Source organism: Momordica charantia (genome assembly GCF_013281855.1).
Source record: "Momordica charantia cultivar OHB3-1 chromosome 6 unlocalized genomic scaffold, Mcharantia_2.0 BLBB01000006.1, whole genome shotgun sequence".
In the NCBI taxonomy this organism is placed as follows: Eukaryota; Viridiplantae; Streptophyta; class Magnoliopsida; order Cucurbitales; family Cucurbitaceae; genus Momordica; species Momordica charantia.
Genome location: NW_028275164.1, coordinates 3,167,666 through 3,194,983, shown reverse-complemented (window position 1 = coordinate 3,194,983; position 27,318 = coordinate 3,167,666). Strand labels below are relative to the sequence as shown.

Sequence of the window (27,318 nt, the reverse complement as noted above, 5' to 3'; positions counted from 1 at the left end):
CACTCGAGATCATGGTTCGTTTTCACTCATCGATCTTGGTCGAGTCCCATTTTTGAATCGGATGTTCGTTTGAACTTTTAGACTCTGATATTATATTAATATTCATGCAGTTCTATCTCAAAATTTTTATCTTTTATCTAAAGGATGTTGAAGAGAGAGAGCGGGAGATCGAGGAGTGCGGAGGCATATGGAAATGGGTTGACTTCGCAAAGTTTGAAAAAAAAAAGAAGAAAGAATATGAAAATTATTTAATTGAATATCTAAAAAAAAGGGAGAAGTTTGTGGGTCCGTTTGTGTAGAAATACGGAGTTCCGTTCTCCGTACGTCCTTTTTATATAAATAAATCCAACTTCCGCGTCTTCATTATTCACTGCTCCAATTTCTTCTTTTGTTTGGGTCTAGGGTTCAGAAAGAAAAACTAAAGATGATGTACGAGTCGCGGCATAATAATCAGCAGCCGCAGCGATGGATGAAGAAGAAATCACTAGAAAAATCCGAAGGATCGGAAAAAAAAATGGATCAGATTCTGGATTTGAGCGGCTTATCTCTCGATTCTCTCCCCAATCCCACTCTCAATCTCGCCGCCATCTCCCATCTCGACCTCTCCAACAACAATCTCCAGGTAAACATAACTCGACTCATCAAGATTTCGATATATTCTAAAATTAGGATTTATAATAGACATGATATAATGGACGATCATCAGATGATACCGGAATCGTTAACGGCGAGGCTGCTGAATTTGGTGGCGTTCGATGTGCATTCGAATCAACTGAAATCGCTTCCCAATTCCATCGGCTGCCTCTCTAAGCTTAAGATTCTCAATCTCTCCGGCAACCTCATCGCCTCTCTCCCCTCCACCATCGACAATTGCAAGTAAATAAATTCATCTCTCTCTCTCTTCGATATAATATTATATTTTAAGTTTATGCATTTAATTTGCTTCCATAACTATTTCTCAGAACAATAACGAGTCGGTTATATTTTTTTATCGATAAGTATTTAGAGTTGGATTCTCTTACTTTCATTTGATGTATTAAAAAACACTCGATTCAATTCTTTTAAAAAATAGAAAAGAACAATGTATTTTGTGATTTTTTTATATTTATTTAATTTTAATGATGGTTGTCGAGAGATGACGTATAATAATATGATTTTTTTTTTTTTTATGAAGATGGTGGCTTTGTTTTCTTTTTTATCATTAAATGACTTCAATATATATATATAAAACGCATCACCATCAACTCAAATCATATTTTTGTTTGTGGTATCTTCTTTCTTTACTACTATTTGTCAATTTTTAATGATATAGTAAGCACCTAAATTTAATCTGCTTTTTTCATCATTTTCTCTCTACAAAATGAATTAAATATTCCTTTTTCTTTCCTTTTTTCTTCTTTGTTTCTTTAAAATATATGTGAATATGTAGTTATCGACCATTTTCTTTTTCCGTTTGCTTGTTTTTTAAATATTTATTTTATTAATTTTTTTTGAGGAAAAATATTTATTAACATTTAAACTTTAAGCATTATGTTTTTTGTATTTTTTTAGTCATACCATTTTCACGAATGATTTTTAAAATCAGTCCATGATAAATTTACATGCATGTATTAAGCAAGTTCGCTAAAATTTAAAGAAAGAATTATAAGAAAAATTATGAGAGTGACCTAATTTATCATCTAAATTTTTACTAACTCACTAAATATTATGTGATACTAACTTATCAATATAGGTCAAAAATTTGAATCTTCACCTCCATGTCGGTATTAAAAAGAAATATAAGATAAGAAATCAAATTAAAACTAATGTCTAATTAATAAAACAAAACATGCACAATTTTTAATCATTAATTATGCTTATAGAATTTGCACAAGAAACTTAAAAACATAAAATGTTATAAAAGCATATTTAATTTTTAAGAAATTTAAAGCAAAAAAAAAAAAAAATCCGAGAACATTATATCCATAAGCTTTAAATTCCATCCATGACATCTTTTGCGTATGCGGGCAAGTAAATTAATTAATGGAGTTGGTTTTCAAAATAATAATAATAAATAATTAATTGATGGAATCCCAATTTCTGAGTCAAGAATATTAATTTTATTATTTTTTTTAATGTATACAATATGATTTTAAGTTTTGTTAACAGACAGATCGAAGATGGGTAGCTTTCAGAAAATATTTTATTAACAGAAATTTAAAAGAAAAAATAATAAGAAGAAGAAGTTTATGAAGCAACAGAGAAATCTCTAATGACTTATCATACATTGATCGCTTAAGAAGATCACCATTGGTTGAGTCAGCTAAATCCCTATTTTAACCATTTATTTTTTTATAGACTAAAATATAGGCAAAGATTAAATTTTATATTCGAACAAAATATCGTTTTGATTTGATAGTTATTTTTTTGTCAAATAATATTTAAGAGCTCATATGTCAAGTACTCACTAGTCACCGTTAAATTTTCTAAAATTTTTGATGAGTAGAAAAGAAAAAATTGTAGAAAGAAAGAATTTTTATATTTTTAAAAAAGTTAAAAATAGCTGTCAATTTTGAGTGACAAACACGTTGACTAGTCAACATTCAAGTATTATTTATTATTATTTTTTGTGGCCATCAAAATTACGTTAGTGTGGCTATTTAAAATAATTATTTCTATTTATTTATTTTTCTATAATCTCATATTATTTTTTTTTGTTAATAAAAATAACCCATTTGAGATGAGATAGGGTGGGTTTAATATGGAGAGAGAGAATATTGTATGCGTTTCGTTTTCCAAGTGTCACTGAAATTGTCAATGGTTTTAATAAAATTTCCATGCAATTTAATGCCCATTTTAAACTTATTAAAAACGACAAAGACGGAAAACTAGATTATGAGAAATTTCTCTCTTTTTGTTCATTACGCAACTTTCTAATATTTGACAGTTTCTCGATTAATTAAATAGTTATTGTTATTGTTATCTTTTTATTTTTCTGCTATCCATGTGTTCTATAAAAAAAAATATCGTTAATCTAAATCTAGTTCAGTAGATTAAGATATGCATTTTAATAAAAAGAAAATCAGGTATTCAAACTCTTACGTTCGAAAAAAGAAAAAATACCTAAATAAATAAATATATATATATTTTTTAATGGGGTGGCATATTATTTTCAGTTTAGGAAAGAAAAGAAATATGCCCTAAATTACATAATATGGCAAGTTTTCATTTTGGTACTTTTAATGTCGCTTCAATTATATATGGTTGCGTCCGTTTTTTGTATAACGAATGGGGTCAGATTGTAAACATTTATTTTATTGCTCAATATCTTAGATCTCTTCACATCTTATATTAGGAATATTGGCCCATAATTATGATTTACTGTTGTTGTTTTTTTTTTATTTTTCGTAATATGGAATTTGTTGGAATTATTTGTCATTGACGGATGCCACGTGTAATGTTGACAGATCATTGGAAGAACTCAACGCCAACTTCAACCAGTTAACCAGGCTTCCGGACACCATAGGATTTGAGTTGACCAATCTCAAGAAGCTAACGGTCAACTCCAACAAGCTGGCATTCCTTCCCCACACTCTCTCCCACCTGACCGCCCTGCGCGTGCTCGACACGCACCTCAACTGCCTCCGATCCCTCCCCGACGACCTCGAGAATCTCATCAACCTCCAAGTCCTTAATGTCAGCCAGAACTTCCAGTTCCTCCAAGCCCTCCCCTACTCCATTGGCCTCCTCATCTCCCTCGTCGAACTCGACGTTAGCTACAACAAGATCACCGCCCTCCCGGACTCCATCGGCTGCCTCAGGAATCTCAAGAAGCTCACAGTCGAGGGCAACCCTCTCGCTTCACCCCCACCTGAGGTGATCGAGCAGGGATTGGATGCCGTGAGAGTATACTTGAGCGATCAGATGAATGGAGTGCACAGAAGATCCCAGAAGAAGAGGTCGTGGGTTGGGAAGTTGGTCAAGTATGGGACTTTCAACAGTAGAGGCAATGGAGTCAGTCGGGAGGAAAAGGAAGGGTTCATCATGCCTGAGTATCGATCTATCGATGGCATGGCTTCACCGAGGTACATGGGAATGTTCTCGCCACGCCGCCTGTTCTCGCCCCGGCATTCATTCTCCAAGTGAGAAAGCAAAAACTTATTTCCCAGAATATTTGAAAGATTCAGGTGAAGTAATAAGATGATGTATAGATAAGCTAGTAGTGACAAGGGTGGTGTTGTAGTTATAAGCAGCAGAAAAACAAGGATGAGAATAGGGTATGTGTTTCTGATTGGTTGATGTTTGTCTGTAAATTGACAAGGCAAATGTATACAATCTGTGTCTGTCTGATCTTTTTTGGCAACATTTATGTTATTTGCTCCACAGGTTCATATGAAGTATTGTTTAGACAACAATATTTTGCATTTTTGAAGACGAATAGCAAAATGGGAGCTGAGCCAGCAAAATATTAAAAACTCAACTCTATAATATTCAAGTGTAGGCATATTTCTTTGGATTTTTTTGTTGATGCCAAACAGATAGTTAGAGTTGACCCAGAAAACCTGGCTTGACTAAATCAACTGCCTAGAAAAAAAAAAAAAATCTAATATTGAAACCTGATCTGACTCAATTTTCATTGATTTCATGATATTTTTCAGTCGCCTCTGATTACTAAAAGAAAACACAACACACTCATAGGCTGTTCATAAAGAAAATCAGACAAAAATAGAAGGCTCACCAGTGAACCGAGGAGCATCATATTATAGAATCCAAATTTAGCTTGCAAATGCTAGGGTCATACAAGATTCGTTAACAAACCGATCCGTTTCGATCGGTCAGAAAAATATCCCCAAACCGAGCGACGATTCATGCTAATTATATTTATGTATAAATGATTTGTATCAAATTTATTATTATTTTTAATTTAATAATTTAATATATTTATAATTAATTTTTTATGGTTTTATCCATTAACTCTCATTTTTCTATACATTCAAAAAAAAAAAAAAAAAAAAAACTCTCATTTTTCTATCTAATCCTTTCTCTACCTTTCCTCTATAATTTATTTTTCTTCCCTTCTTTTTTATCTTTCTTCTTTCTTCCCCTTTCAAGTTTAATATCTATTTCTTTCTTTCTCCATTTTCATTTCAATTTTCATTTCAGGATTGTTTTCTTCCCTCTCCTCTTCTCATTCCTTCTCTCATTCTCAACTTCAACTCTTCTTTTCTCCCAACGAAAAGTCTTCATAGCAACAATATTATATATGTTTTTTTAAATGTAAAGGCCATGAGAGAGATTGAATCGGTAGAGAGCTTTGTGGAAAACACAAATTGCAAGGAAAAAAAAGGCATTCAGTTTGTCAAAAACCGACCGAGCCATCTGACTGTCGATTCGGTTGGCAAGAGCTTCACCACGTCGGTTGGTCGGTTTCCATGGAAACCGACCATATGATGGTCAGCGGGAGTTCTAGGCTAAAAACCGACCCGACCAACTGATGTACACTCCTAGCAGATTCCCCACTGAAAGATGAGTCGGGATCAATTTATGTTACCAAATGCAAGAACTAGAAATGAACATTCCACAGAATAATACACACACACACACACCATTCTCGGGTTTGGGCAATATATTGTAACAGAGCCCAATAATAATCAGACTGCAGGCATTCCCAACAACAAATAATGTAATGCAACACTCTTCACTGAAAAATCTCTCCATCTAGAGAGATTCAAAATGCACCAACCCCCACACCACTACAACCTAAATTATGACATTGGATGGAACATATGTAACTTTTAGATGAGAGATATAACATTCATTCACAATTCAAAGAGGTGTATATAAAAAGAGGTCAATGAGATGAGACACCTCCCTTCCAAACGCTAAACAGAGGGGTTACAAACAAAAAGGGGCCAAAACCATGTTAATAGTGAAAGTAGAGAATTCAAAAGAAGTCTCTGTGCAAGGCTTTGATCAATAATGATCATGAAACAAATGTAACTTACATTGCTAACATAATCTTTCATCATGGTCAAGATGCCATTTATATGATCTAATGACATACATTATCATTCTAAATCAACAGAGAATATTTTACATGGTTCAAAAGGATTTCCTTACTCCAACTTATTTGAAAGAAACTATTTGGCACTCCTTAACCAGACTGTTTGCTGTCACCAACATTAATTTAAGGCTAATGAGAGATCATACTGATAACAGAGCAATTACTTAACCCCAAGAAGAACCAAAATGGACAGTGGCATTAAACAACTAGACAGACTAATCCCTTAAACCATTTAGTTCCAGTTACTCTATGAAATGTTTGGTTCGCATCCTTCAAAGAGGTCTAATGAATACATTATCAAATAGATAAGTAGCATGAACAAATATAACTCCAGCGAAATGACAAGCTAAACAAGCTGGGGAATCTAGAAAGAACCTACAGAACAAGATGTCATCTTGGCTTAGCACTTAATCAGTCAGCTACATAATGTGTTCGCAATGCCAGCATAGAATTGAATTTTCAAACAGCATAGGAACATAGAATAAACCACAATAAGCAATTGAACACGCATAGATTCAACATGGGAGAAGTTGGAGAACCCAAACACATCAAGGCAAAATAAACAAGAACCGTGGAAATGATTCAGACAGCTTTTTTCCAGTTAAATAAGAAACGCAGAATAAAAGCCTATGGCATTAACAATGTTAAACTGTTTAACATCACATAAGGCTTCTTACACGGAGAAGACCAAAAGCTGTAAACAAAAAGTTCCGTTCCTTGAGACAAAAAGGAAGAAGATCCTAAATTTCTCTACTGTTTATCAACGAAGGTACGCGGGGATCTTGATGCGAATGAAAAGCATACTCATAACATAGGCAATAACGACAGATGAAATCCCAGCAGACGCATACGAAACCTTGACACTCTTCGCGCGATTACGATCGAGGGCAAGGTCCATGAGCACAATTCCAACGCCGCCCAGTACGAACATGAACCCAGAAGAGAGGCCTTCAATGATGTACTGGCCATTGACGCGCCCGGGGAGGAAAACGACGGGTCGAACGGATCCGGTAGCCGGGTCCTGGGTGGATCCGATACCTGGAGGCTCGACGATCACATCGTAGACAAAGCCGGAGACGACCATGAAGTAAGTGAGGAGGACAAGGGCGTAGACGGTCATCGGAGAGGGGAGGGTTAGGGTCGGAAGCTTGAGGCGGAGGCGCGGCGGACGGAGGAAGGCAAAGGGAAGAATGCGGAGGATGTGGAAGATGGGGTCGACGGAGGAGATCTGAGAATCCGCCGATGCGGCGGCGGAAGAGATCTGAGAGGAGGATTCGGATTTGGGAGGCATTTTTCCGGGTCGGAGTGGATCCAAAGATCCTCCGCTGTGAAATTTTGGGTTTGATTTGGTTTGCTACGATGCGACTCTGCTTTGGGGATTTGGATGGGGTTTCTTCTTCAATCGCGAGGGCGAGAGATTTTATTGAAATTTAGCTTTTCTTTTCTACAATTGTAAATTTGGCACAATCATCCAGGGTTCTATTTTCTTAAATCTTTTGATAAATAACCTTCTTTCACAGATATTTAATAGAAAAACCACACCTTTCAAATCTCATTTTACTTACTTCACGTTCACTTTCAAAACTTTTGTTTTAATTTTTTATTTTTTTTATCTTGTTATTTTAGTCCCTAAATTTTAAATTTATTTTTATTTAAATGATGTACCTTCAAAATTACATGTATATTAAGGTAATCATCTGATTACCTTATTCAACTTTTCACATTTTTTAAAACACATTTGAATTTTAAGCTAATTTTTGAAATTTTTTTAATGAAAATTTTCAATTTAAAATTTTATCTTAAATTAAAATTTTTATTTTTATGCTTTGATTGGATAGAAATGGATCATAATTTTTAGTCGATAAAATATATTTTAACCAGAAGGTGTGAAAATTTAAATCCACGATATTTTAATAGAAAATAAATAATTTAACTAGTTGAGGTAAACTCAAATTGATGACCGTACTTATAAGTATATAAAATAGAAAAATTTAGTATTAAAAACGTTTTTTTGTAAGAGCTTTTAAAAAGAAAAAAGAAAAAGAAACCTCAGTACTCAATTACAAATGTATGTTTTGTTATAATATATATATATAAAATTAATGGATGTTTTGTTTCTGACGTGGAAAATACTATTAAAGAGAGAGAGAGAGAATTTAAGTGGAAAAAGTAAATTGGATTTTACACATAAATTGGGAGTCTGGGACGGAAAAGTTATTCCCCGGTGGGCCTCCTCCGATTGATTGTCCGGTCCGGTGGAGGGGAAGCGCGTTAATTTCTCCGCCCCTCTCCGACAACTGCTTCCATTTTCCGCCATTAACGCTCCTCCTTTTTCCCACGTGTCTCTCTCTCTCTGTTTCCCCGCCCCCCTTTTCCCAAATTCTGCTTTTGGGTAAATTTTGCTTCCAACTCTGCTTTGTCTCTATTCCCAAAATCCCATTTGAAACCCAAGACTCAAAACCCACTGAACACTCCATCTCTCTCCCATTCATCCATCTTCTTCAAGCAAATTCCCATCGCCACACACCCACTGCCACTTCATGCTTCTTTAGGGGCGAGCGCGGAACAGAGAGATTGCCGGGGATTGGGGTTGCCTTGCCCGTGATGTTCAAATTCTTGTTTAGAAAGGATGTTCGCAAGATTCTCAAGCGCAAGGATAGTGATGCCGGCCAAAGGGGTACTTTATTTCCCCCCTTTTCCGTTTCTATCTCTATTTTTCCGTTTGAATTTTTGTGGGTTTCCCCTTGGTTTTCGGATTCTCGCTTCTCAATTTCACTCCACATTCAATCGTAATGCCACACAACTTCTTGTAGATAAGAGGGTATAAATTAAAAGTAAAAACTACCCCTCAGGCCTCAACTACGCGCTCTCGTTCTCCTTCTCCATAGCCATGAAGGGCGTTTTGCCTTTCATCACAGTGGCCCCTCACTTTGGTACTTCGTTATACTGAAATGGATTTACAGACCTTGGGTTTTTAAGTTGCCGTTGTGCTACTGCATTTGTAGTGAATCAGATCTGGACTTTTCTTAGACGTTTTATTTTTGTGATTTCTGGCAATGTGGGAAGTATTAAAACTGGTTCCCCTCTCTGAAATCATCATCATTATCTATTCATCTACACTATTATTGTCTATAAGTGGCTGACTGACTAAAAGATCCTCACGTTGTCTGTTTTCTCCCTTCTATTGTATGCTTATAGTTCGTTTATAGTTCTTTAATGGGGGGAATTTCTTTAGTACCATCTTGACAATTGTTCAATCTTTCGAAGAGTTCATTTGGTGGAAGTAGTTTTTAGTGGTAATAGTTGATTTTAGGAAGTCATTTGTTTCCGTGGAACATAAGATGAAATCAGACATCTAAGCTACATGCAGGTTGTTCAATCATGTAATCTTCGTCTTGTTTTTCTTTCCTACATATGTTCTTCGTTGAATTCGTAATCTCAGGAAGGTCGCTGGAGGATTTGCAAGGAGCATTGTTTAGCAAATTTCGCTCGGCTGAAGGTGCCAAGCGTCAGCAGCAACGTTCTTGTGGTCCTGTTGTGGCTCTTACCTTCAACTTCTTTGTTGCAGTTAGTATTATTTTCATGAATAAATTGGTTAGTATTCTCATGCCTATCTAATGTTATTACTTTACCTTAAACTTCATTGGATTTACATGTTTTCAGCTGGTAACTCTAGTGACTTTTTTCTTCGTCTATGTCTTCAGGTGCTTAAAACTGTCGGCTTTACATTTCCTATATTTCTCAGTTTCATTCACTATTTCATTAGCTGGATATTGATGGCTGTTTTCAACTTTTTCTCGATCCTGCCCGCATCTCCTCTATCGAAAACTACCCGTTCATCTACTCTACTTACACTTGGATTAGTTATGTCCCTGTCTACAGGGCTCGCTAATGTGAGCTTGAAGTATAATAGGTGAGAGTCAATCCTCTTTTCCTCGATGTATTATTCCTGACATTCCGAATGCTAAAATCAATTGCAGTGTGGGTTTCTATCAGATGGCAAAGATTGCTGTAACTCCATCAATTGTATTGGCAGAGTTTATATTATATGGAAAGAAAGTTTCTTTCTCTAAGGTAAACTACAACCTTTTTACATATAATATGCGAATTTTCGAGATACCGAGCCTTTTTTTATACCTGTTATTGAGAGGTATCTTGAGTTTCCTATTTCAGTAGCAAGCTATAAATTCAAAATTTGGGTCTGCACATGCATCTCTCTCTTTTTTTTTTTAATTTTATTTTAAGAAACGAGATATGCATTGAACACAAAAGCAAGCGCAATCAACCTAGGGGCCGGGGGAATAGGGAACCTTTGCCCAAAAGGCTACAAAACCAGAGTCTTCCAATTGTAACAAATTAATTAAAAGAAGACTGTAATTACAAAAGAATTTCTTGTGATTTGAATACTGAGGTTATATGCTGGGTTTTATCTGGATCAGGGAAATCCTCCTTATTGGAATTTATCAAGGACTAGTATTTAACTTTTCAAAGCTATGGTGCCTATTCCTTTTGATATCTATGTAAAAGAAGGAAATGTTCAATGGCATCTCAAAGCTCTACTGATGCTAAACTCCTGGTTCAGTTATTTGTATCTTAATGGTTCAATCTTTAATTTTTGCTCATCCAGATGCTAATTTGATTTTATACAGGAACAAATACATATAGAAAAATCATGTTTGATAAAGACAAATAGAATTTGTCCTAGCATTTCTTATCAGTTGAGAAAATTTAGGATTAGTAGATATAATGAGCTCAGGCTTTGTTTTTTTGGACGTATTGCTTAATGGTTTATGTTTTGCAGCGGCGTACCATTAGCCTTTATCCTGAATTATGATAAATATTTTCTCTGTTTCCAAGGTCCTAGCACTTATTGTGGTATCTGTTGGTGTTGCTGTGGCGACGGTGACTGATCTACAGTTTGATCTCTTTGGTGCTTGTATTGCATTGGCATGGATTATTCCAAGTGCAGTTAATAAGATTCTCTGGTCCAGTCTACAACAGCAGGAGAATTGGACAGCCATGGCGTATGTTAAATGCCCATCCTGCATTATATCATTTATCTTATTCTACTTCTCATGTTACATGCCGACAAGGAACTGAATCCAAACTTGAAATTTTGTCACAGGTTAATGTGGAAGACAACACCCGTCACATTGTGCGGTTTTGTCGCTTTAATACCCTTCCTAGATCCTCCTGGTGTTTTATCCTTCAACTGGAGCTACCATAATACGTTGGCTATTCTGCTGTCGGCAATTCTCGGTTTCTTGCTTCAGTGGTCTGGTGCCTTGGCACTCGGGTATGTAAAATCCCTAGTCCAAGAAGCCTATCCTTGATTCAATTCTCTTCCACTTTGCATCTTTGTGTTGTTTATTTGGAGCTTTAACATGTTAGTAAGCATGTCAAGCGCAGGGTACTTATTGAAATTCAACCCTAAGGAAGTTGTTTCTTTGATAACCTATTTCCCCTTCTCTCTATATTCTTAATTCACATCCTATCTGTACCATAAGACTAGTAAAATATTGTTAAGTTTCGTGCTTCATCTAGGACTTGTCATATGATGAAGGGATCAATAGTTAAGTGTAATAAGAACTTAATTTGGCATTTCAAGGTAAAAAGTTAAGCGAACTCTGTGTTATTATAGGTCACTTTCCACACCTTTCGAAACTTCTGAGGTAGGCTAGGAATAAAATTTCACTGATGAAATGAATTATAGAAGACAAGAGCCTGCAAAAGCTAAAGCCATAGGAATCACAAACAGTCTAAAGAATTTATTTATTTTTCTTCATATTGTATCTTGAGGTTAAATACTTAAAAATTCAAAGCAACATTCTGTCAAAGGTCTTTTGTTTAGGACAAGAACTATAGATTCAATATCATAGTTTGATTTCCATGTCTCTGAGGTTAATAAGTTTCAGGTTACCTTTGTTGCCTTAATAGTCTTCTATTCTTTTGAAAATTTTAATATAAGATGGGGTTAAATTCAAATGATTATATGTGTAAAGTTATTTATTCAATTGCCATAAGATGGAAAGATATCGTCGACCCGATTGGTATAAAAGTTCTAGGTGGTAAATGCAATTATGCAGAACTACCTAATTATGCAAACCTTTTTTGTTCCTAACTAAAATTAAAATTTTGATGCATTGAAGTTTTGTATTTTACATTTCAGTTCTATTCTAAAAAGTGGTAGTATATCTGGATACTAACCCGATGAACACCTAAATTTCAGTAATGTTGAGCCATACCTGTTCTGCTTCTATTAATTTTTAGTGTCATGAAATCTACAGGGCTACCTCTGCTGTCAGCCATGTTGTACTCGGACAGTTTAAAACCTGTGTCATTCTTCTTGGGAACTACTATCTTTTCAATGCCGATCCTGGCAGAACGAGTATATGCGGGGCATTCACAGCTATAATGGGCATGTCCATTTATACATACCTTAACCTGAGACATCAACCAACCAAAACATCTCGACAAGCCTCTGCGTTCTCGAAATCTAAGCTAAGCAAGGAAAATGGAAGCACCAATGATGAGAAGTTAGGGGAGGAGTCTGTTTGAAGCTAGGAGATGAGGAATTTAAACGGCTTGAAGTTAAGGGTACCCGTCGCGTTTCATTGATTCGTTTTTAGCTAACTGTTTTATTTTTCTGTAGTTAGAGATTAGGAATATATGCATGTCAATATCGGTAGAATGCTCAGGTTTTGTGCTTAGCCAAATCAATTTTCTGCTTCATGATCTTTTATTCTCTGCTATTTTTTCCTGACTTTTGTAGAGTCGGTTAACTATTAACTATATACAATGTAGAAACGAACTATATGCCTCATTCTTATTCTTATACAACTACTAAGCTCCTATTAAGTTATGGCATCCTCTGTTGATTGTTCTTACTACTGGGTTGTGGCTAGAGGCATTTGATCAGTGATCAGTGCCGGTGGGCATTACCAAACATGTTGAGAGATGGTGTTTTGCTACGATAACCCGAACTGAATCAACTCGTGATCTAATCCTTTCAAGAACAGAATGGGACATGGGAGTAGGATTCTTTTACCAATGGGGTGTAAAAGTTGAAACTGGATTCAACAGATCTGACTTTGCTTAGAAATGGTGAGATGAAACAGAAACTGAAAGCAGCCATGAAGAATGTGTAACATAATGGAGAAAATGACAGATTGTAACAGTAAATCCTAGGAGAAGGAACAAAAGAACATATTCAAGTATAGTGAAGGGCCCAATTCTGGAAGGGAAGTACAATTTGGTTTGAAAGGAGAGAGAGAGAGCACATGGGGCAGAGGAAATAGTGGGTGTCGGCATTGGGCCTTACAGAAAGTCTAAGTTAAACAAAGGAGATGTCTTGTCGTCTCAGACTTCACGGCGCCATATATCCACTCCACCACGTGTACCATCGTGCTTCATAGGTTCGAATCTCCACTCTTATTTTAATTATAATACTAAAAAGATACTCTACCTCCTTCAACTTACAGGTTCGAGTCACCTATGACTGTGACACACCGCTTTGTTGAACTTAAAAAAAGAAAAATACAACTTTAAGACCTTTTTAAAGTTTCGGGATTAAATAGATACAGCAAAGGAGAATTCGACTTCTCTTTTGGGTTCTAATTTGTATGCAAAATGAAAAGAATATATATTTCCAACATGATAGTTTGTACAAGAACCACATTTTAAGTGAATTTATTATTCCAAAAAAAAACTGAGCGGTGACTGCAAAGAAATCTCATCATGCATTAATTAGTCTTGATTAATTATTAATTACTTCATTTGGAGGCATCTGTTCAGCAAGCCACATGCAATCCAAAAGACAACTTTGCAATTGGAAGATATATAAAGATTTCAATATGCTCTCACATTTAATTACTTATAAACAATAAGATTAAATGGATTGTCTTTGATTATTCTTTAGTCATCTAATTTGTTTTGTAACGTAAGATTCATTGAAAAATATTATATATATATTACTTGTAGTTGAAATATTTCCAGCTCAATTTGTACTTATTTTATTTTTAAAATCTTATATGAAACAAAAAGGCAAGCACTAATTCCCATGATCCATCTAGCATCTAGGGCTGTATTATATAACTTTGAATCTAACCAAATTGTAGGTCAAAGTAAAAAAAAAAAAAGAAAAAGAAAAAATAACACTCAAAATTTGAACTTTAGGAATTAATTTGCAAACAATACATATGAAGGCAATATATTTGATAAACCATCTCCCTAAACCTAACACTAAACTAATCTCTCAGTATGCTTTCTAATTAATCTTTGCCAAAACAATAACTTAGAGTCCCAAAAGCACATAATATAGTATTGTTATTGGCAAGGCAACCAGCATTCCAAATATAACCCTGCACAAGTGCCCACAAAAGAGAGTTAGAAAGAGAGGAAATATCTCCATTAATACGAAATCTTATAAAGTTGGAAATTAAACTTACGCGGTGCTGAGTATATCTGCATGGACGTTGTACTCCTTAGCAAATACAAAAGGAACAATCCCTTGAGGAAGCGCGGCCTGTGATGAAGAACAAAAATGCATTATCAAAACGTTTAGCTATCAATGGTGTAATTTGTCCCTCTCAGTTCACCAAAAGCTTTGAACTCGAGAACTCTAAGCTTTTATGACCAAAAGACCTCAAGATCTTGCCAATTGGGCTGCCCATTACCGGCATAATTTGTCTCTCTCATTAGAATGACGTAAAACTTTAAAGATTATTAGAATGAATAATATGAACAGTTGTACCTGAACAATGGCAACATGAAGAAGAACACCACGAAGATCAACTGCAATGGAAGTTGCAGCCATCACAGCCGGGCCCGTTAAGAACCTCACCGCCATCGAAAACGTCGCAACCGATTTCCCGCAAGCTATGATCTTTGGTTGTAAAGCCATAAACAAACCTACGAAAAAAGAGTACTCGTAAGTGCTCGACTCATAGAAGAACGAAGGATAGTACAAAAGAGAAGAGGCATAAGACAAGTACCGAGACTGAACATCGCCATCCCCAAACCAGCATCAGATAGAATCGAGATCGATCCTTTAATGATGGTGGGCATTTCAATGTGCCATCTGTGATCATACATCATATCCATCATCTCAACATGTTCTAAAGAGATTGAGAGAGGGAGAAGGAGAGAAAAAGAGAGGGATTACTTGTAAGAAACGAGAGACCAAGCAACACCAAGAAGACTAGAGTAAGTGTTGGGATTTCTAATCAGCTTTCTCCACACCATTATGAGAATGAGGCGAGTCATTACTCTAGCAGGAGGCATATGCTGCTTCTTCTGCTCAAAATCTCCTTCTTCCATGTTCATCTTCTTCTGATAACTGTTATATGGAGATGATCCATTTCCTCTGAATCGCTTCTTTGATCCTTCCTCTATTGATTCTTCATCCCTGTTTTTTCTTCCGGGACTCATGTTTTCTATCACCTCTTGCAGCCCTGCAATGAATACAATACGTACTCGAAAACTTTACTCTCGTTACGGTAAATTTAATCTTTTATTCATATTCTAGTCTCTCACCTTTTGTGGCCAAGGCTTCTTGTTGGGTCATGGCGGTTCTATTGACGGCGTGTTTGAGGTTTCCTTCGGAGACAGGGGAGGCGCTGGAGCTCCAAACAAACATGTGAAGCTCCTTGTTGTTAGCTGTGGAGTTTGCAGCTCCTCCATGGCTGCTGCTGCTGTTGTGATCTTTCTTCTTCATTTGGATGCCGCTTGAAGATCCTGAAAACATGGGGTTTGGTGGTGGGTAGGATGGCATTGATCCTCCATTGAAAAGCTCTCCACTCATGCTCCTCCCTCCTCTCTTCTTCTTCAACATCTCCTCGTCGAAATTTGACGTTCTTGGTGTTGCTCCTTTCGATGACTGCACCGAGTAAACTTCACCTACATAAACGAGCTTAACGTCGTGTTAGGGTATCGGTAGGTTCAAAAGTTTAAACTGATAAGTAACTGTAAGTCTTAATCTTTATATGCATATTCTTAACACACTCTTCCTCGTTCATCTGTGGACTATTATAGGAAAGACGAAGAAAAAGACATCAAAGTTAGTCGAACTCAAGATCTACACCAACCCCATACTGAACTAAGCTTAAGTTAATAGAATCCGCATTCCACTCACTCGTGAACTAATAAACCAGCTATAGAAATAACATTGCAGCAGTTCGAACACAAAATCTCCTCAAATCCAAAAGCATAATCCGGCGAATCCGACCAAAACCAAACAAGAAGACTGAAAAAACACACAAAAAAAAAAGGACACACCTTGAAAACTATTGGTGTAGGCATGTTTAGGACTAGGAGCTTTACTAGCAAACATGGCGTAGAAATCGGTCTGGTTGAAGCTAGAAGCTCGAGGAGTGGGCTCTCTGGAAGACTGAACAGAATAAATCTCAACCCCAGTGAGATTGGAAGCTCTGGGAGTCATGGAAGTCAAAGAATTGAGACCATGAGACTTATTGAAAGAAGAAACCATGGAAGAAGCCGCGGATCTCCTGACCACCACATGGAGCTTCCCGTCGTCCCCAATCTCGGCATCCGCCTGCAGGGCCTCCCTCCCGTTGAGCGAAACGACGTCGGAATCGACTCGGAACGACGTAATCGAGGCGGCGGTCTCGGGGAACTGCTCTGTAATCAGAAGCTTAGCTCCCCTGTATTCGAACATGAAGAGCATGAGAGTGTACCAGATTATGCTCTGGAGGACGACGATCTGGACCATGAGATTGCCGGAGAAGTCGCCGTACATGGCCTTGAGGAGGGGGATCCCCATGACCAGAGTGTTGGGCAGAGTGGAGAGCGAAAACAGAGTGATCATCCATTCGAGGCTGCCCTGTTTGCTGAAGCTCTGCCACAGAAACAGAGCGAACAGGACGACGATTTTTTGGAGGGAGTCGGCGGCGATGAATTGGTAGTTCATGGCGTAGGGGTCGTTGGAGGAGATGAAGTGGAAGGAGAGTAAGGGGACGGCGAAGACGGCGACGAATCGGTTGATGCCGGAGCACTGATCGGGAGTGAAAATTTTCCACCATTTCACTGAGCCGTAGGCCAAGATCATGGCCACGTACAATGGGACAATTGCTGAGAATACATCGTAAATGTCCTTTGCAGTGATCATTTTTTCGATTTACACACAGAAGATGAAGAAGAACAGGGATGGGAAGATGGGTTTTGTATAGGGATCGGAGAAAAATGAGAGTAGAGATCCAATGGGAAATGGGAAAAGAGGAGATTTGAAAAGAAGAACATGTTTGTTAAAATATAGTTAGAAAGAACAGAGCTTGTCGTTTGAGAGACAGGAAACAGCGGCACAGAAGGAGTTGGTGCACATGAAATTCCCAGTGATCCACGCCATTATATTCATCAACACATTTTTCTTCATATTTTAATATCTTTGCTGGAATTAGAGTTTATTTATTTTTTTCTCTCTTTTACTTTAATCTTCTCTCTGCAAAAATGCAGTTATCTTCTTGGGGTTTTGGAGAGAGAGACAGCTCCCAGGCTCAGCCATGCAGATTTATTTTTATATTTATATTTCAAGATACACTCGAGATCATATCATTTAATTCTATAATATGATATTATGATACTATTTCCTCTACATAATGTTTCTATACTTTATATTTTATCATACATTTATTGTAAACATAGTAGTTTTGACTTCTGATAGTGTTAATACTAACGTAGACCTTTAGTTTTTTGAGTTAAAAAGCTGACTTGAAGAAAGCTTTTAACTGTGATTAGGTATGGTTTGGTGTGTTTGAGATGACTTTAATAAGGTCAAATCGAACATAGTTCAACTGGTTAAGCACTTATCTCTGATCATAAACGTCATGAGTTAAAACCCTCATCCTCACATGTTGTACTAAAAAATCGCATGGTCCTACTTTCCAGTCGTCTCCCCTTAAGGCTTGAACACGTCACCTACTCGAATTTCTCCCTCAACATTTGACCTCAAGAATTTTCTACCAAAAAAAACTTCTATGGTGGTTATAAACTCAAGAGTTTAAAAATAATTAAATTTTATATATTTGTGAGTGTGACATGGATGCATATGAGATGCGATCTAAAAATATTTTTGGAGAAGTGTAGATAAGGAATATATTCTTTGTGGTGACTTAGTTCTCAATGCTAAATATTTATATATTCATGTGAATATAATAGTAGACATTGACAATAAAATTTTATGGTTGAGAATACATATAAATGAATTAAATAACATGATATGTTCTTTTCCTAGTACATTACTTTTCTTTTGAGGCATAGTTTTTCAAATTTACTCATATTCAAATATGAAAATAATTTAAAATAAATAAAGAACCCGTTTATTCGTACAAGATTCTATGAATCTATCTTGAATTCTATAAAATAATAGCGAAAGAAGTAGAAGAAACTTTTTATTTGGTCAAATTTACATTTAACTTTATTAATTAAATCTGAAAATTTGAATACAATTAGTGTCATTTATTACTGGATCTATTTCTAAATATTTGAGTGAGATTTTTAGAGCTGTGTTGACATTATTTTTTCTAGGTTAGCTAGATTCCGATATTTTGGTGTTAGATTTCACTGTTTCTTACTATTTTTGGACAAAATTTTAGGTGATTTATCAATGGCTTATTAGGTAATCTTTTAGACTGACTTTGAAAAATAAATTAATTTGTATCACTTATTTAAATTCATCATACATAATGTGTATATCCTCCACAGGTTGTGGTTCGAATCACATTTGTGTATATATATATATATATTTTGGAAAGAGAATCCTTAGTCAAATAAAATATATTCAATACATATATTTTTTTTTCTTTAAAAAAATTCATTAGATAGATTGCATTTATAAAAATATTTGTGAATATAAAATAATTGGTTAAAACACACCTTTGATACGTCTCATTTCCCTAAGGTAATGATTTAGTCCTTAAACTTACTTTGTATCGATTTAGTCTCTAAATTTTAGTATGTAACAATTTAGTCCCTATAATTCAAAATTTATAGCAATTTAATTCATAATTGTGAAAAATCTCATCAAAATTAAGTGTTGATTTTTATGATATAATAATTTAATCTTTGTAATTTATAAAACACATTTTGTGCATCATCGATTTATCGATTTACATATATAAGAAACTTAACAAAAAAAAAACCCCCACAATAAGAACTATTTATGCAAAAAATGTGACGAGATATGACCTAGTCAAGGTCGGCCACGCGGAAGAGTTGGAGTGTCCTTGGGGAAGGAATGACCTGCACAAGGGAACAAATACTCTGATGCTCAAGTCAGTTTGAGTTCGACCGAGCTAGAATACGATACTGACTGAAGAGTGAAGTGCCCTATTTATAAGTTGAGGTACTCGACAAGGAATCCGACATGTGGTTGAGCATGTTGGGACTAAGGTCGGTCTGTTGTGGTTCACATTGTCATCAGAAATTTGACTAAGTATGGAAGGTCGTTCCTCCCTTGAATGATCTTCAGGGAAGACCTTCAGGTCGGCCTTAAGGAAAGACCTGAATGAGGAAAGACCTGAATGAGGTCGGCCTTTAGGCAAGACTATGATGAAGTCGGCATTTATGGAAGATCTTCAGGTCGGCCATTTAAGGTTGGCCACTCAAGGAAACACCTTCAAAGTTGGACCTTTTTCTATCCTCGTGGCAGTACGATTTCCATCCCAAACAAAAACTAAATCATTACAAACTTCAAAATTACATAAACTAAATTGCTACATACTAAAGTTAGACTTGACCAAGAAAATTATACTAATCACCCCATTAACTTGATATTAGTATCAATTATCAAATATATTTATATTTTTTTGAAAAAAATAATAATTAACTTATATATCGATTAAGACGACCACAATAAATACATATTATGCATGACTTTTTTCATTTTCATAATTATTATTTTAAAAATGTGATCTTTATTATTATTTATATTTTTAGGCAGCACTTTTTCCCCAAAAAATAGTAGAAAACAAAAGAGGCCCATAATTTTCAGGCTGGTCCAAATGGATGCAATGGAGTCCAAAGGCCCACTAAATAGAAACCGTAGGTATTATATCATTTTCAAAGTAATTTTCTTAAAAAAGAAAAATAAATTTGATTAGAATGTATAATTTTTAATTTATTAATCGTGCTATCTTTCTTATTAGATTAGGTATTTAATCTCACACGGTTTAATTATTATGACAGTTTTAAATTTGGATATCGTAGTCTAAAATAATGTTTGAAAAGATATAACAACATGGTATAAAACTCTCGTAGCTATATGTTTTTTTTTTAAAGTATATGTTTTTTCTATTAAAAAATTTGACTTATAATTTTCCATTTGATTTTATTTAAAAATAAAAGTTTGAATTTGAATATGTTAAAATATAAAGTCGTGATAACATGTTATTTAAAACAAACCAATTATCGTACCTCATTTAATAAAAAATAGTAATGAAATAATTTTTGACGTACCCAATAATTTGAAAAGTACTAAGTTAAAAGATTATTTTCAAGCTTTTAAAAGTTAGGTCGAATTTACTTTAAAACAACAAAATATTGAGTAACAAACTATTGGTGGAAAATATGAGAAGAAAAAATTTGACAAGGAAACAAATAATGTAGTAAAGTTTGTATTTTTTTTCCTTAAAAAAAATAATTAATTAGGTAATTAGCTCACATAATTATTCACACATATTTACCAGAAAATTCTTTTCACTATAAAAAATTTGGTGAAGTTAATTTTTTTCATTTGTTAGAAAAGCTAAATTAAATTGATTTAAGTGAAAATGGTATTATAAAAATACAACTTTATGATCTTTAAAAAAAATATAATCTTTACAAACGACAGACTTGCTTCTTTAATTACAACGAATTTTAATATCTTTTAGTCCTATATTTTTTATTCCTAAAAAAACAATCAGATCTATTTCTTTTATCTAAGACCATACCATAACAACATTAAAAAAAAAAAGTTAAAATTATTCTAAAGAAAAAAGAAAATAACAAAAAGAGTCATTAAGTTGCCTCGATAGAGTAGACTGATTGATTTATTTATTTTAAAAATTTTAAATGTAAGCTTTTAGAAGAATCCGAAGTTTGGAATTTTTTTTCCCACCCACAAAGTCACGAAATTAGATTTGTTTTTACTTAAACATGATTCGATAATTGACTTTTAACAAGAGAAAATATGCTTTAAGGATTTAAATTAAGAGTATTTGAATATTAATGGAGAATATAATTGCGGAAAGCATAGTTTGATATTTAGAAAAATTATTCTTTTGATTTTTAAATTCGTGATTTTTTCCCTTAATAATTTATGTGGATTGGATTATCAGGTAAAAGGAAAGATATTTATTTTCGTAGATGCTTTTTTTTTTTTTGGGTTAAATATATAATTTTGTTCCAAACATTTGTGCCATTTTTTCAATTTCGTTTCTATTTTTTTTTTCAATTTTAACACAATAATAATTTGTAAATTTAAGGAAAAATTGCAAAAACCGACCCTACACTATAGAGGAGGTTGTTACGATAATGATTTGTAAATTTGAAAACCATGTTATTGCGTGAGAGTTTCATCGTAAAACAATCCTAAATTTTGGGTCAATCGTAAACAACGATAAAACTATATTTTATTAAATTAAATTATAAATTATCCCTAAATTAAAATTAAAGAAAAAATAGTCATTCTCAAATAATGTCACGTGTATTTCATTGGCCCCTTGAATTGGATTTAATTAATCGAATTGGGTCCTATAAAATTAGGCCCAAAATAGTTCACAAGTCCATTAGATGTTATTTGATCCGAAACTCAAATTAACATAAGACCATTTTGGTGGATCGATAGTTAAATTTGAATAAGTCTAAATCCACTAAAAGAATTGGTAATTAATGAGTTGGGTCCAAAATCACCCAAGCACAAATCTTATGTGGAAAACTCTATAAATAGAGGGGCAGGCTCAGGAGTTTACAATTCAGATAATTCATGCATTAAAATTGAAGGCTTTAAGACTTTCGTATAAAACTTTAATCCAAGTTTAAGAAAAAGAATATGATGATAAAGATTAGAGATTAAATTTACTATACAACACATGCAACAAAATCAAAGTTCAACCCCACGAATATGATTTCTAAATAAATCTCGTGTGAACAACAATTTCATAATTTAATATCATCAATTTTGCAATATTTAAGAGTTTAATTGAAATAATTTCCTAAGTTTTTCAAGGGTGTGGTTGTTACCATCCCCATAATTTATGAGTGCTTTTTGCAAATTTCCCAAAATTAAAAGAAGGGGAGATCATACATTGGAGGATTATTGTGATTAAATTGAAATTAATGATAAGAAAAGAATAAGTTGACTTTGAAACATTTATATAGAATAGGAAAACCTAATTTTACAAGACAATATTGTCAACTAAGATTTTAATAATCAAGAAACCTAATTCAGACCTAAGGGTGTGGACAGCAAGATTTTTCAACTCTTTTTTTTTTTTTTTTTTTTTAAGATGTCTAGAAAATAGAAATATCTGGTGCTAGGTTTTATTTGTGTCAACGCTTTCCATGTGCATATGCTAATTTAATAACTTTTTAAATTTTTATTTTTTAACATATGGTTTCAGATTCTTCGCTTGTCAACCAAACAAGAAGTAGTAGGTCAACAGTTTCCACCTAATCAGCCGCCCCCCTTCTTTTATTGCAATTTCCAACGTTGTGTTCGGTAAGTTCTTAAGCTTTAAAAGATACCTAACACGTCTTTAAACTTTCTAAGTGTCAAAAAAGTCTTGAAATTTTCAACTTTATATCTAGTAAACATATAATCAAATATAAAATTGAATTTGTGTCTATACATGTAAAGTTTCCAAAATGTATACATAAATTACGTATTACACGCAAAAATGACTTGTTAAATACAAAATTGACCTTTGCCATACAATAGAAAATGGAACGTTCAACTTTGGGAAGGTAAAAAGATGATGTCTTTTTTTTTCTCTTAGTTTTGAATTCGATCTTTTTAGATAGTAATATGTTATGCATGTCTTAATATTAAGATTTTCTCGACGTCTGGTAAACAAAAGAAAAGTAATTAATAAAATCGAAAATTAGAACCATTCTAAAAAACCACAGAACAAAATTGGCAAAGCTGATTTAAACCTATAGGAATGGAAGGTGTAATTAAATCAACTTTGTATGTAATAAATAATAATGAATGAAATTAGAGGAAATCAAACCTAAAAACTCAACTAGTTTATCTTTAATGTATTAAATTTGTTTCTTCAACAATTTGGCCAAACCATTGGTAATTAATTTACACATAGTTTTCGTTAACTTCCATGCAATTATTTAATGACATAAATCAAATACCCACTTGATTATTAAATTTATGTTACTTTGGATTCTAATTAGAAAAAATCTAATAAATAATTTACATGTGACTTTAGAAAAAGGATCTATTATCGAAAGTAATAGTTTTTTTTTCCTTGGAAAATAAAGGAAATCGAATTAGAGGAATTCAAACATGGTGATAAATTAAACCTAATTGTTCTGTCTTTTTCAGTTGAATTGTTTATAAGATGAATAAATTGGCTTTGTTGGCATTTTGGCAAATTGTTAATTTTATATATAAACTTTATTAGTCCTTTATTTATTTATTTATTTTTGTATAGTTTCTCGGTGGGTTCCCTTAGTGCTGTTTGAACTTAATCATTAAGAATATGTCCATGCTATGTAAAGTCATCTCCTTTATGCAAAATGCACTTCTTTTCCCCACTTGTATTATAAAAACCTAATTAAAAAAAAAGCAAATATAAATTAAATTTTATTACCATCAACCTTTCATAAGTTGGTTTAATTACCAATTTTATAGGCAAAAATTTGTTAAATCTAAATTTTTTTCCAAGACTGCGTTTGATGGTCATTGAAAAACATAAATTTGAAAACAAAAGAGTTAATAAAAAAAACATAAAAATATTGTTTTTAGAAATTTTATTATTTCGAATTTACAATTTTCTAAAACAAATGTTCAAACCACAGACCAAGAAACATAATTTAGATGGCATATAAACCTGTCCTAAATTTCTAATTACCAATATGAGTTTAGTTCAACGTTAATTTAACACATCTTTCTTACCAAGAGGTCTGAGTTTGAATCTCCATCAAAATTAATTTTACTATAGAAATTATTTTAGTATAGAAAATCACTAGTTAAAATTTGTATTTCCATTTTTTAGCAAGGCCACATGGACTGTAGTTCCAAAAAAATGGAAAATCTTAATTTACTTTAAAGAGTCAAATTTCAACTTCGTCTAGAAGCAAACCAACAATGACAACCCCAACTCCAACCTCGGAAAATTAATATAATATATATAATAATAATATATTTTAAAAAAATAATCCCTCGACTTTGCCAATTGTCAATGTTGACCAAACTGAAAGGCGAAGTTTCGATGGCCTGCACAACCACAGCTTGACTTGAATCTTGGGAATTAATAATGATGTAAAAAAAAATACCTAATTTTAAAAATATTTATTAAATTTTGGGAAATAACAAAAAATTAAAGAAGAAGAAAAAAAAGTGGAGTTGACTTTTGGACTCCACTTTTTTAATTTAACGTTTCTTTGTAGACAATTTTATTGGTTTTTCTTACCTGCTTTTGCTTTGTTGGGAACCACCCACTACCACCACATCCTCCACTATTTTCTTTTCCTTCCCCTTTTAAACAAAAAAAAAAAAAAAAAATACACACACACACGTAAATATGACCTTGGCATATTTTTAACCTTAAAAGATATATTTGGTCCGTATATTTTATTAAAATAACAATTTAATTTTTATATTTTTTAATCTTATTTATTCCATTCTATGAAAAAACTCATCAAAATTTGATCGTGGGATGATTTAGTCTTTATAAAATATAAACATATTTAATCCCTTAATTTATCGATCTATATAGGTAAGAAACTTCGTTAAAATTTCACGATAGGATTGAATCATTACAAATTTTAAACTAAAAAAGACTAAATTGTTACCAAAGTACAAGAACTATAGATAATCAGTTCGATTTTTAACAAATTTTAGCCTATTTTTTAATCTCTTTTCATAGATTTGAACGTTTATTCAATTCCTACACTTAAAAAATTTTCTAACAAACTTTTAAATTTGCGATTTGATCATTGTAGCAGTGGGAGGATTTGAACTTCTTGTATGCTTAACCAGTTGAAAAACGAAATTATAATTCAACTTTTCTCTGAATATAATTATTTAAAGAAAAAAAGAAAAATTGATGCAACCAATAATCTCACACCTTTTGAGTTGACGAAACGCCCATTGACTTTCTTCTTTCCATCCTTTTATAAACCCTCCTCCCTTTCTCCCCTAACCTCTCTGTTTCTCTATTCTCCCGGCTCCGATTCCGATCTTCAAATCCATGGCGGTTGATCTCGCGGCTTTTCCGGCGAAGATGGACGATCAGATGGCGATTCAAGAAGCCACCACCGCCGGATTACAGAGCATGGAGCAACTGATCCGCGTCTTGAACACACAACCATCCCACAGCCCTCGCCTGGATCATCACCGTCGTCTCGATTGCTCCGAAATCACCGACTTCACCGTCTCCAAGTTCAAGCGAGTCATCTCTCTACTCAATCGAACCGGTCACGCTAGGTTTCGCCGTGGACCTGGATCCTCTGAATCTGATTCCGCCCTATGCAATCGTACTCCGATCCTCAATTCTCTCAATCCGCCGCTCAATTCCCCCAATCCACCCTCCAAAATCGACTTTCCTAAACCTAATTTCACTTCCGCCGCTAAATCCCCCGATTCTAGGGCTCCGATTGCGTTCTTGAACGAGACGACCGACACCGTCTCCTCCACGACGTCGTCTTTCATGTCCACGATTACCGGAGACGGCAGTGTATCCAACGGCAAACTCGATCTCTCACTCTTCACTACTCCGCCACCGCCGCCGCCGATCTCCACCGGTAAACCGCCTCTGTCGTCGAAGAGAAAGTGCGACGATAGCTCTAGATTCGCCTGCAAAATCCCCTCCAATTCCAAGCCCTGCCACTGCGCCAAGCGGAGGTACCGATTAATCAATTCCCGATTCCCTTAAACACGAGAGTTTCAAATTCGTTTCGAATTCGAATTCGGTTTCTTAATTTCTTCAATTTTTTGTGTTTTTCAGAAAGTCCGGAGTCAAGAAGACCGTCCGAGTTCCGGCGATCAGCTCAAAAATCGCCGATATACCTTCCGATGAATACTCGTGGAGAAAGTACGGCCAAAAGCCGATCAAAGGCTCCCCGTATCCAAGGTAAATCAAATTCCTTTCAACAAAATTCTCAAACGAGTTGTAAATTTGCAGTTTGAGAATTTAAAATATTGATTAATTTGTTTTTAATTTTAATTTTGCAGAGGGTATTATAGATGCAGCACCGTCAAAGGCTGTCCAGCGAGGAAACACGTGGAGCGATCACGTGATGATCCGGCGATGCTCCTCGTAACTTATGACGGGGATCACCGTCACCCGCAGGCTACGGTGCCCGGGGCGGTGTCCCAGAAGAGTTAAGCGGAGGGATTTGTCGGGGAACCAACGCCACCTGATTGGGCCGTGACGCAGTACCTTGAACATAACATGCCTGTCACTGTAGACTTCTCCTGGTTGTAAAAGTCAAAACTAGCCTGGGAGTTTACGACGCCAGGCCAGAGTTGTAAGTCAAAACAAAACAACGTCGCGTTCGAATCTCTCGAAACGGAACGATAAGGCGGAAGGGTATCAATGTAATTTTGATAAGAGTTTCTTTTTCTTTTTTTAATTTTTTCTGTATTATATTTTATTGAAAACTAATTTGACCGGCAACATGGTCCCAATGATTGCGCCTTACATAATTTTTTTTATTTAATAAAGAGTTATATATGGTTGGAAATTCCATGAATGCCTTTATTTTTGTTTTATTATTATTTTTTTAGTTCTTGTTTCCACTAATGAATTGACTTTCTTCCCATTCATTATGGCAAAAATCTCCGGCACTTCCTTAGCAAGAAAAGAGGGGAAAAAATGGCTGTTGTTAATTATTTCATTTAATTATATGTTGTGAAATAAGACAAAATAAAATAGCTAAAATATATGTTTCCATAAGTTTATCATTAGTAATTTGTTGATGATAAATGATCTAATATTTAATGAATTTGTATAAATTTAGAGGTTAAAAGGGTTATCAAGAGAAGACTTTTTTTTTCATAAATTTGAAAGAGAATTAAATGACTTTTTCCCTTCTTTGAATTT

At 34.4% G+C, this 27,318-nt stretch overlaps 5 protein-coding genes across 6 annotated transcripts; 3 read left to right on the top strand and 2 right to left on the bottom strand.

The window, feature by feature from the left end:
* Nucleotides 1-359: 359 nt before the first annotated feature.
* PIRL6 (plant intracellular ras group-related LRR 6) lies at nt 360-4,376 on the top strand. Its single transcript, XM_022279710.2, has 3 exons — nt 360-622; nt 707-876; nt 3,447-4,376. Exons 1-3 carry the CDS (start codon nt 425-427, stop codon nt 4,123-4,125), a joined length of 1,047 nt encoding a protein of 348 aa, XP_022135402.1. The 5' UTR covers nt 360-424; the 3' UTR covers nt 4,126-4,376.
* A 2,245-nt stretch (nt 4,377-6,621) lies between these two features.
* LOC111007364 (Oligosaccharyltransferase complex/magnesium transporter family protein) lies at nt 6,622-7,484 on the bottom strand. The gene has a single exon (XM_022279711.2). It carries the CDS (start codon nt 7,332-7,334, stop codon nt 6,804-6,806), a length of 531 nt encoding a protein of 176 aa, XP_022135403.1. The 5' UTR covers nt 7,335-7,484; the 3' UTR covers nt 6,622-6,803.
* Nucleotides 7,485-8,230: 746 nt separating this feature from the next.
* LOC111007050 (Nucleotide/sugar transporter family protein) lies at nt 8,231-12,905 on the top strand. 2 transcript variants are annotated; one of them, XM_022279220.2, is made up of 7 exons: nt 8,231-8,720; nt 9,486-9,637; nt 9,748-9,956; nt 10,024-10,117; nt 10,901-11,067; nt 11,169-11,339; nt 12,331-12,905. In XM_022279220.2, the coding sequence occupies exons 1-7, from the start codon at nt 8,648-8,650 to the stop codon at nt 12,599-12,601; spliced, it is 1,137 nt and encodes a 378-aa protein (XP_022134912.1). In that variant the 5' UTR covers nt 8,231-8,647; the 3' UTR covers nt 12,602-12,905. The 2 variants fall into 2 exon arrangements, with proteins under 2 accessions (XP_022134912.1, XP_087981459.1); XM_088125333.1 differs by having other exon boundaries at nt 8,232-8,720; nt 9,490-9,637.
* A 1,289-nt stretch (nt 12,906-14,194) lies between these two features.
* EIR1 (Auxin efflux carrier family protein) lies at nt 14,195-17,403 on the bottom strand. The gene is made up of 7 exons (XM_022279219.2): nt 16,319-17,403; nt 15,578-15,940; nt 15,207-15,495; nt 15,037-15,122; nt 14,796-14,953; nt 14,491-14,567; nt 14,195-14,403 (listed from the first exon to the last, which is right to left on the bottom strand). Exons 1-7 carry the CDS (start codon nt 17,166-17,168, stop codon nt 14,337-14,339), a joined length of 1,890 nt encoding a protein of 629 aa, XP_022134911.1. The 5' UTR covers nt 17,169-17,403; the 3' UTR covers nt 14,195-14,336.
* Nucleotides 17,404-25,389: 7,986 nt separating this feature from the next.
* LOC111006845 (putative WRKY transcription factor 11) lies at nt 25,390-26,962 on the top strand. Its single transcript, XM_022278931.2, has 3 exons — nt 25,390-26,117; nt 26,221-26,346; nt 26,448-26,962. Exons 1-3 carry the CDS (start codon nt 25,465-25,467, stop codon nt 26,599-26,601), a joined length of 933 nt encoding a protein of 310 aa, XP_022134623.1. The 5' UTR covers nt 25,390-25,464; the 3' UTR covers nt 26,602-26,962.
* The last annotated feature ends 356 nt before the right edge of the window (nt 26,963-27,318 follow it).

Bases quoted from the DNA above. Each gene is read 5' to 3' on its own strand.
- EIR1 (XM_022279219.2), bottom strand. From the start codon at position 17,168: ATGATCACTGCAAAGGACATTTACGATGTATTCTCAGCAATTGTCCCA. The intron at 14,954-15,036 runs GTACTTGTCTTA...CTTTTTTCGTAG, and splicing joins GATGGCGATGTTCAGTCTCG to GTTTGTTTATGGCTTTACAA. The intron at 14,568-14,795 runs GTACAACTGTTC...TCTTCATCACAG, and splicing joins TTCATGTTGCCATTGTTCAG to GCCGCGCTTCCTCAAGGGAT.
- LOC111006845 (XM_022278931.2), top strand. From the start codon at position 25,465: ATGGCGGTTGATCTCGCGGCTTTTCCGGCGAAGATGGACGATCAGATG. The intron at 26,118-26,220 runs GTACCGATTAAT...TGTGTTTTTCAG, and splicing joins TGCCACTGCGCCAAGCGGAG to AAAGTCCGGAGTCAAGAAGA. The intron at 26,347-26,447 runs GTAAATCAAATT...TTAATTTTGCAG, and splicing joins AAAGGCTCCCCGTATCCAAG to AGGGTATTATAGATGCAGCA.
- PIRL6 (XM_022279710.2), top strand. From the start codon at position 425: ATGATGTACGAGTCGCGGCATAATAATCAGCAGCCGCAGCGATGGATG. The intron at 623-706 runs GTAAACATAACT...GACGATCATCAG, and splicing joins TCTCCAACAACAATCTCCAG to ATGATACCGGAATCGTTAAC. The intron at 877-3,446 runs GTAAATAAATTC...TAATGTTGACAG, and splicing joins TCCACCATCGACAATTGCAA to ATCATTGGAAGAACTCAACG.
- LOC111007050 (XM_022279220.2), top strand. From the start codon at position 8,648: ATGTTCAAATTCTTGTTTAGAAAGGATGTTCGCAAGATTCTCAAGCGC. The intron at 9,638-9,747 runs GTTAGTATTCTC...CTATGTCTTCAG, and splicing joins TTATTTTCATGAATAAATTG to GTGCTTAAAACTGTCGGCTT. The intron at 10,118-10,900 runs GTAAACTACAAC...TCTGTTTCCAAG, and splicing joins AGAAAGTTTCTTTCTCTAAG to GTCCTAGCACTTATTGTGGT.
- LOC111007364 (XM_022279711.2), bottom strand. From the start codon at position 7,334: ATGCCTCCCAAATCCGAATCCTCCTCTCAGATCTCTTCCGCCGCCGCA.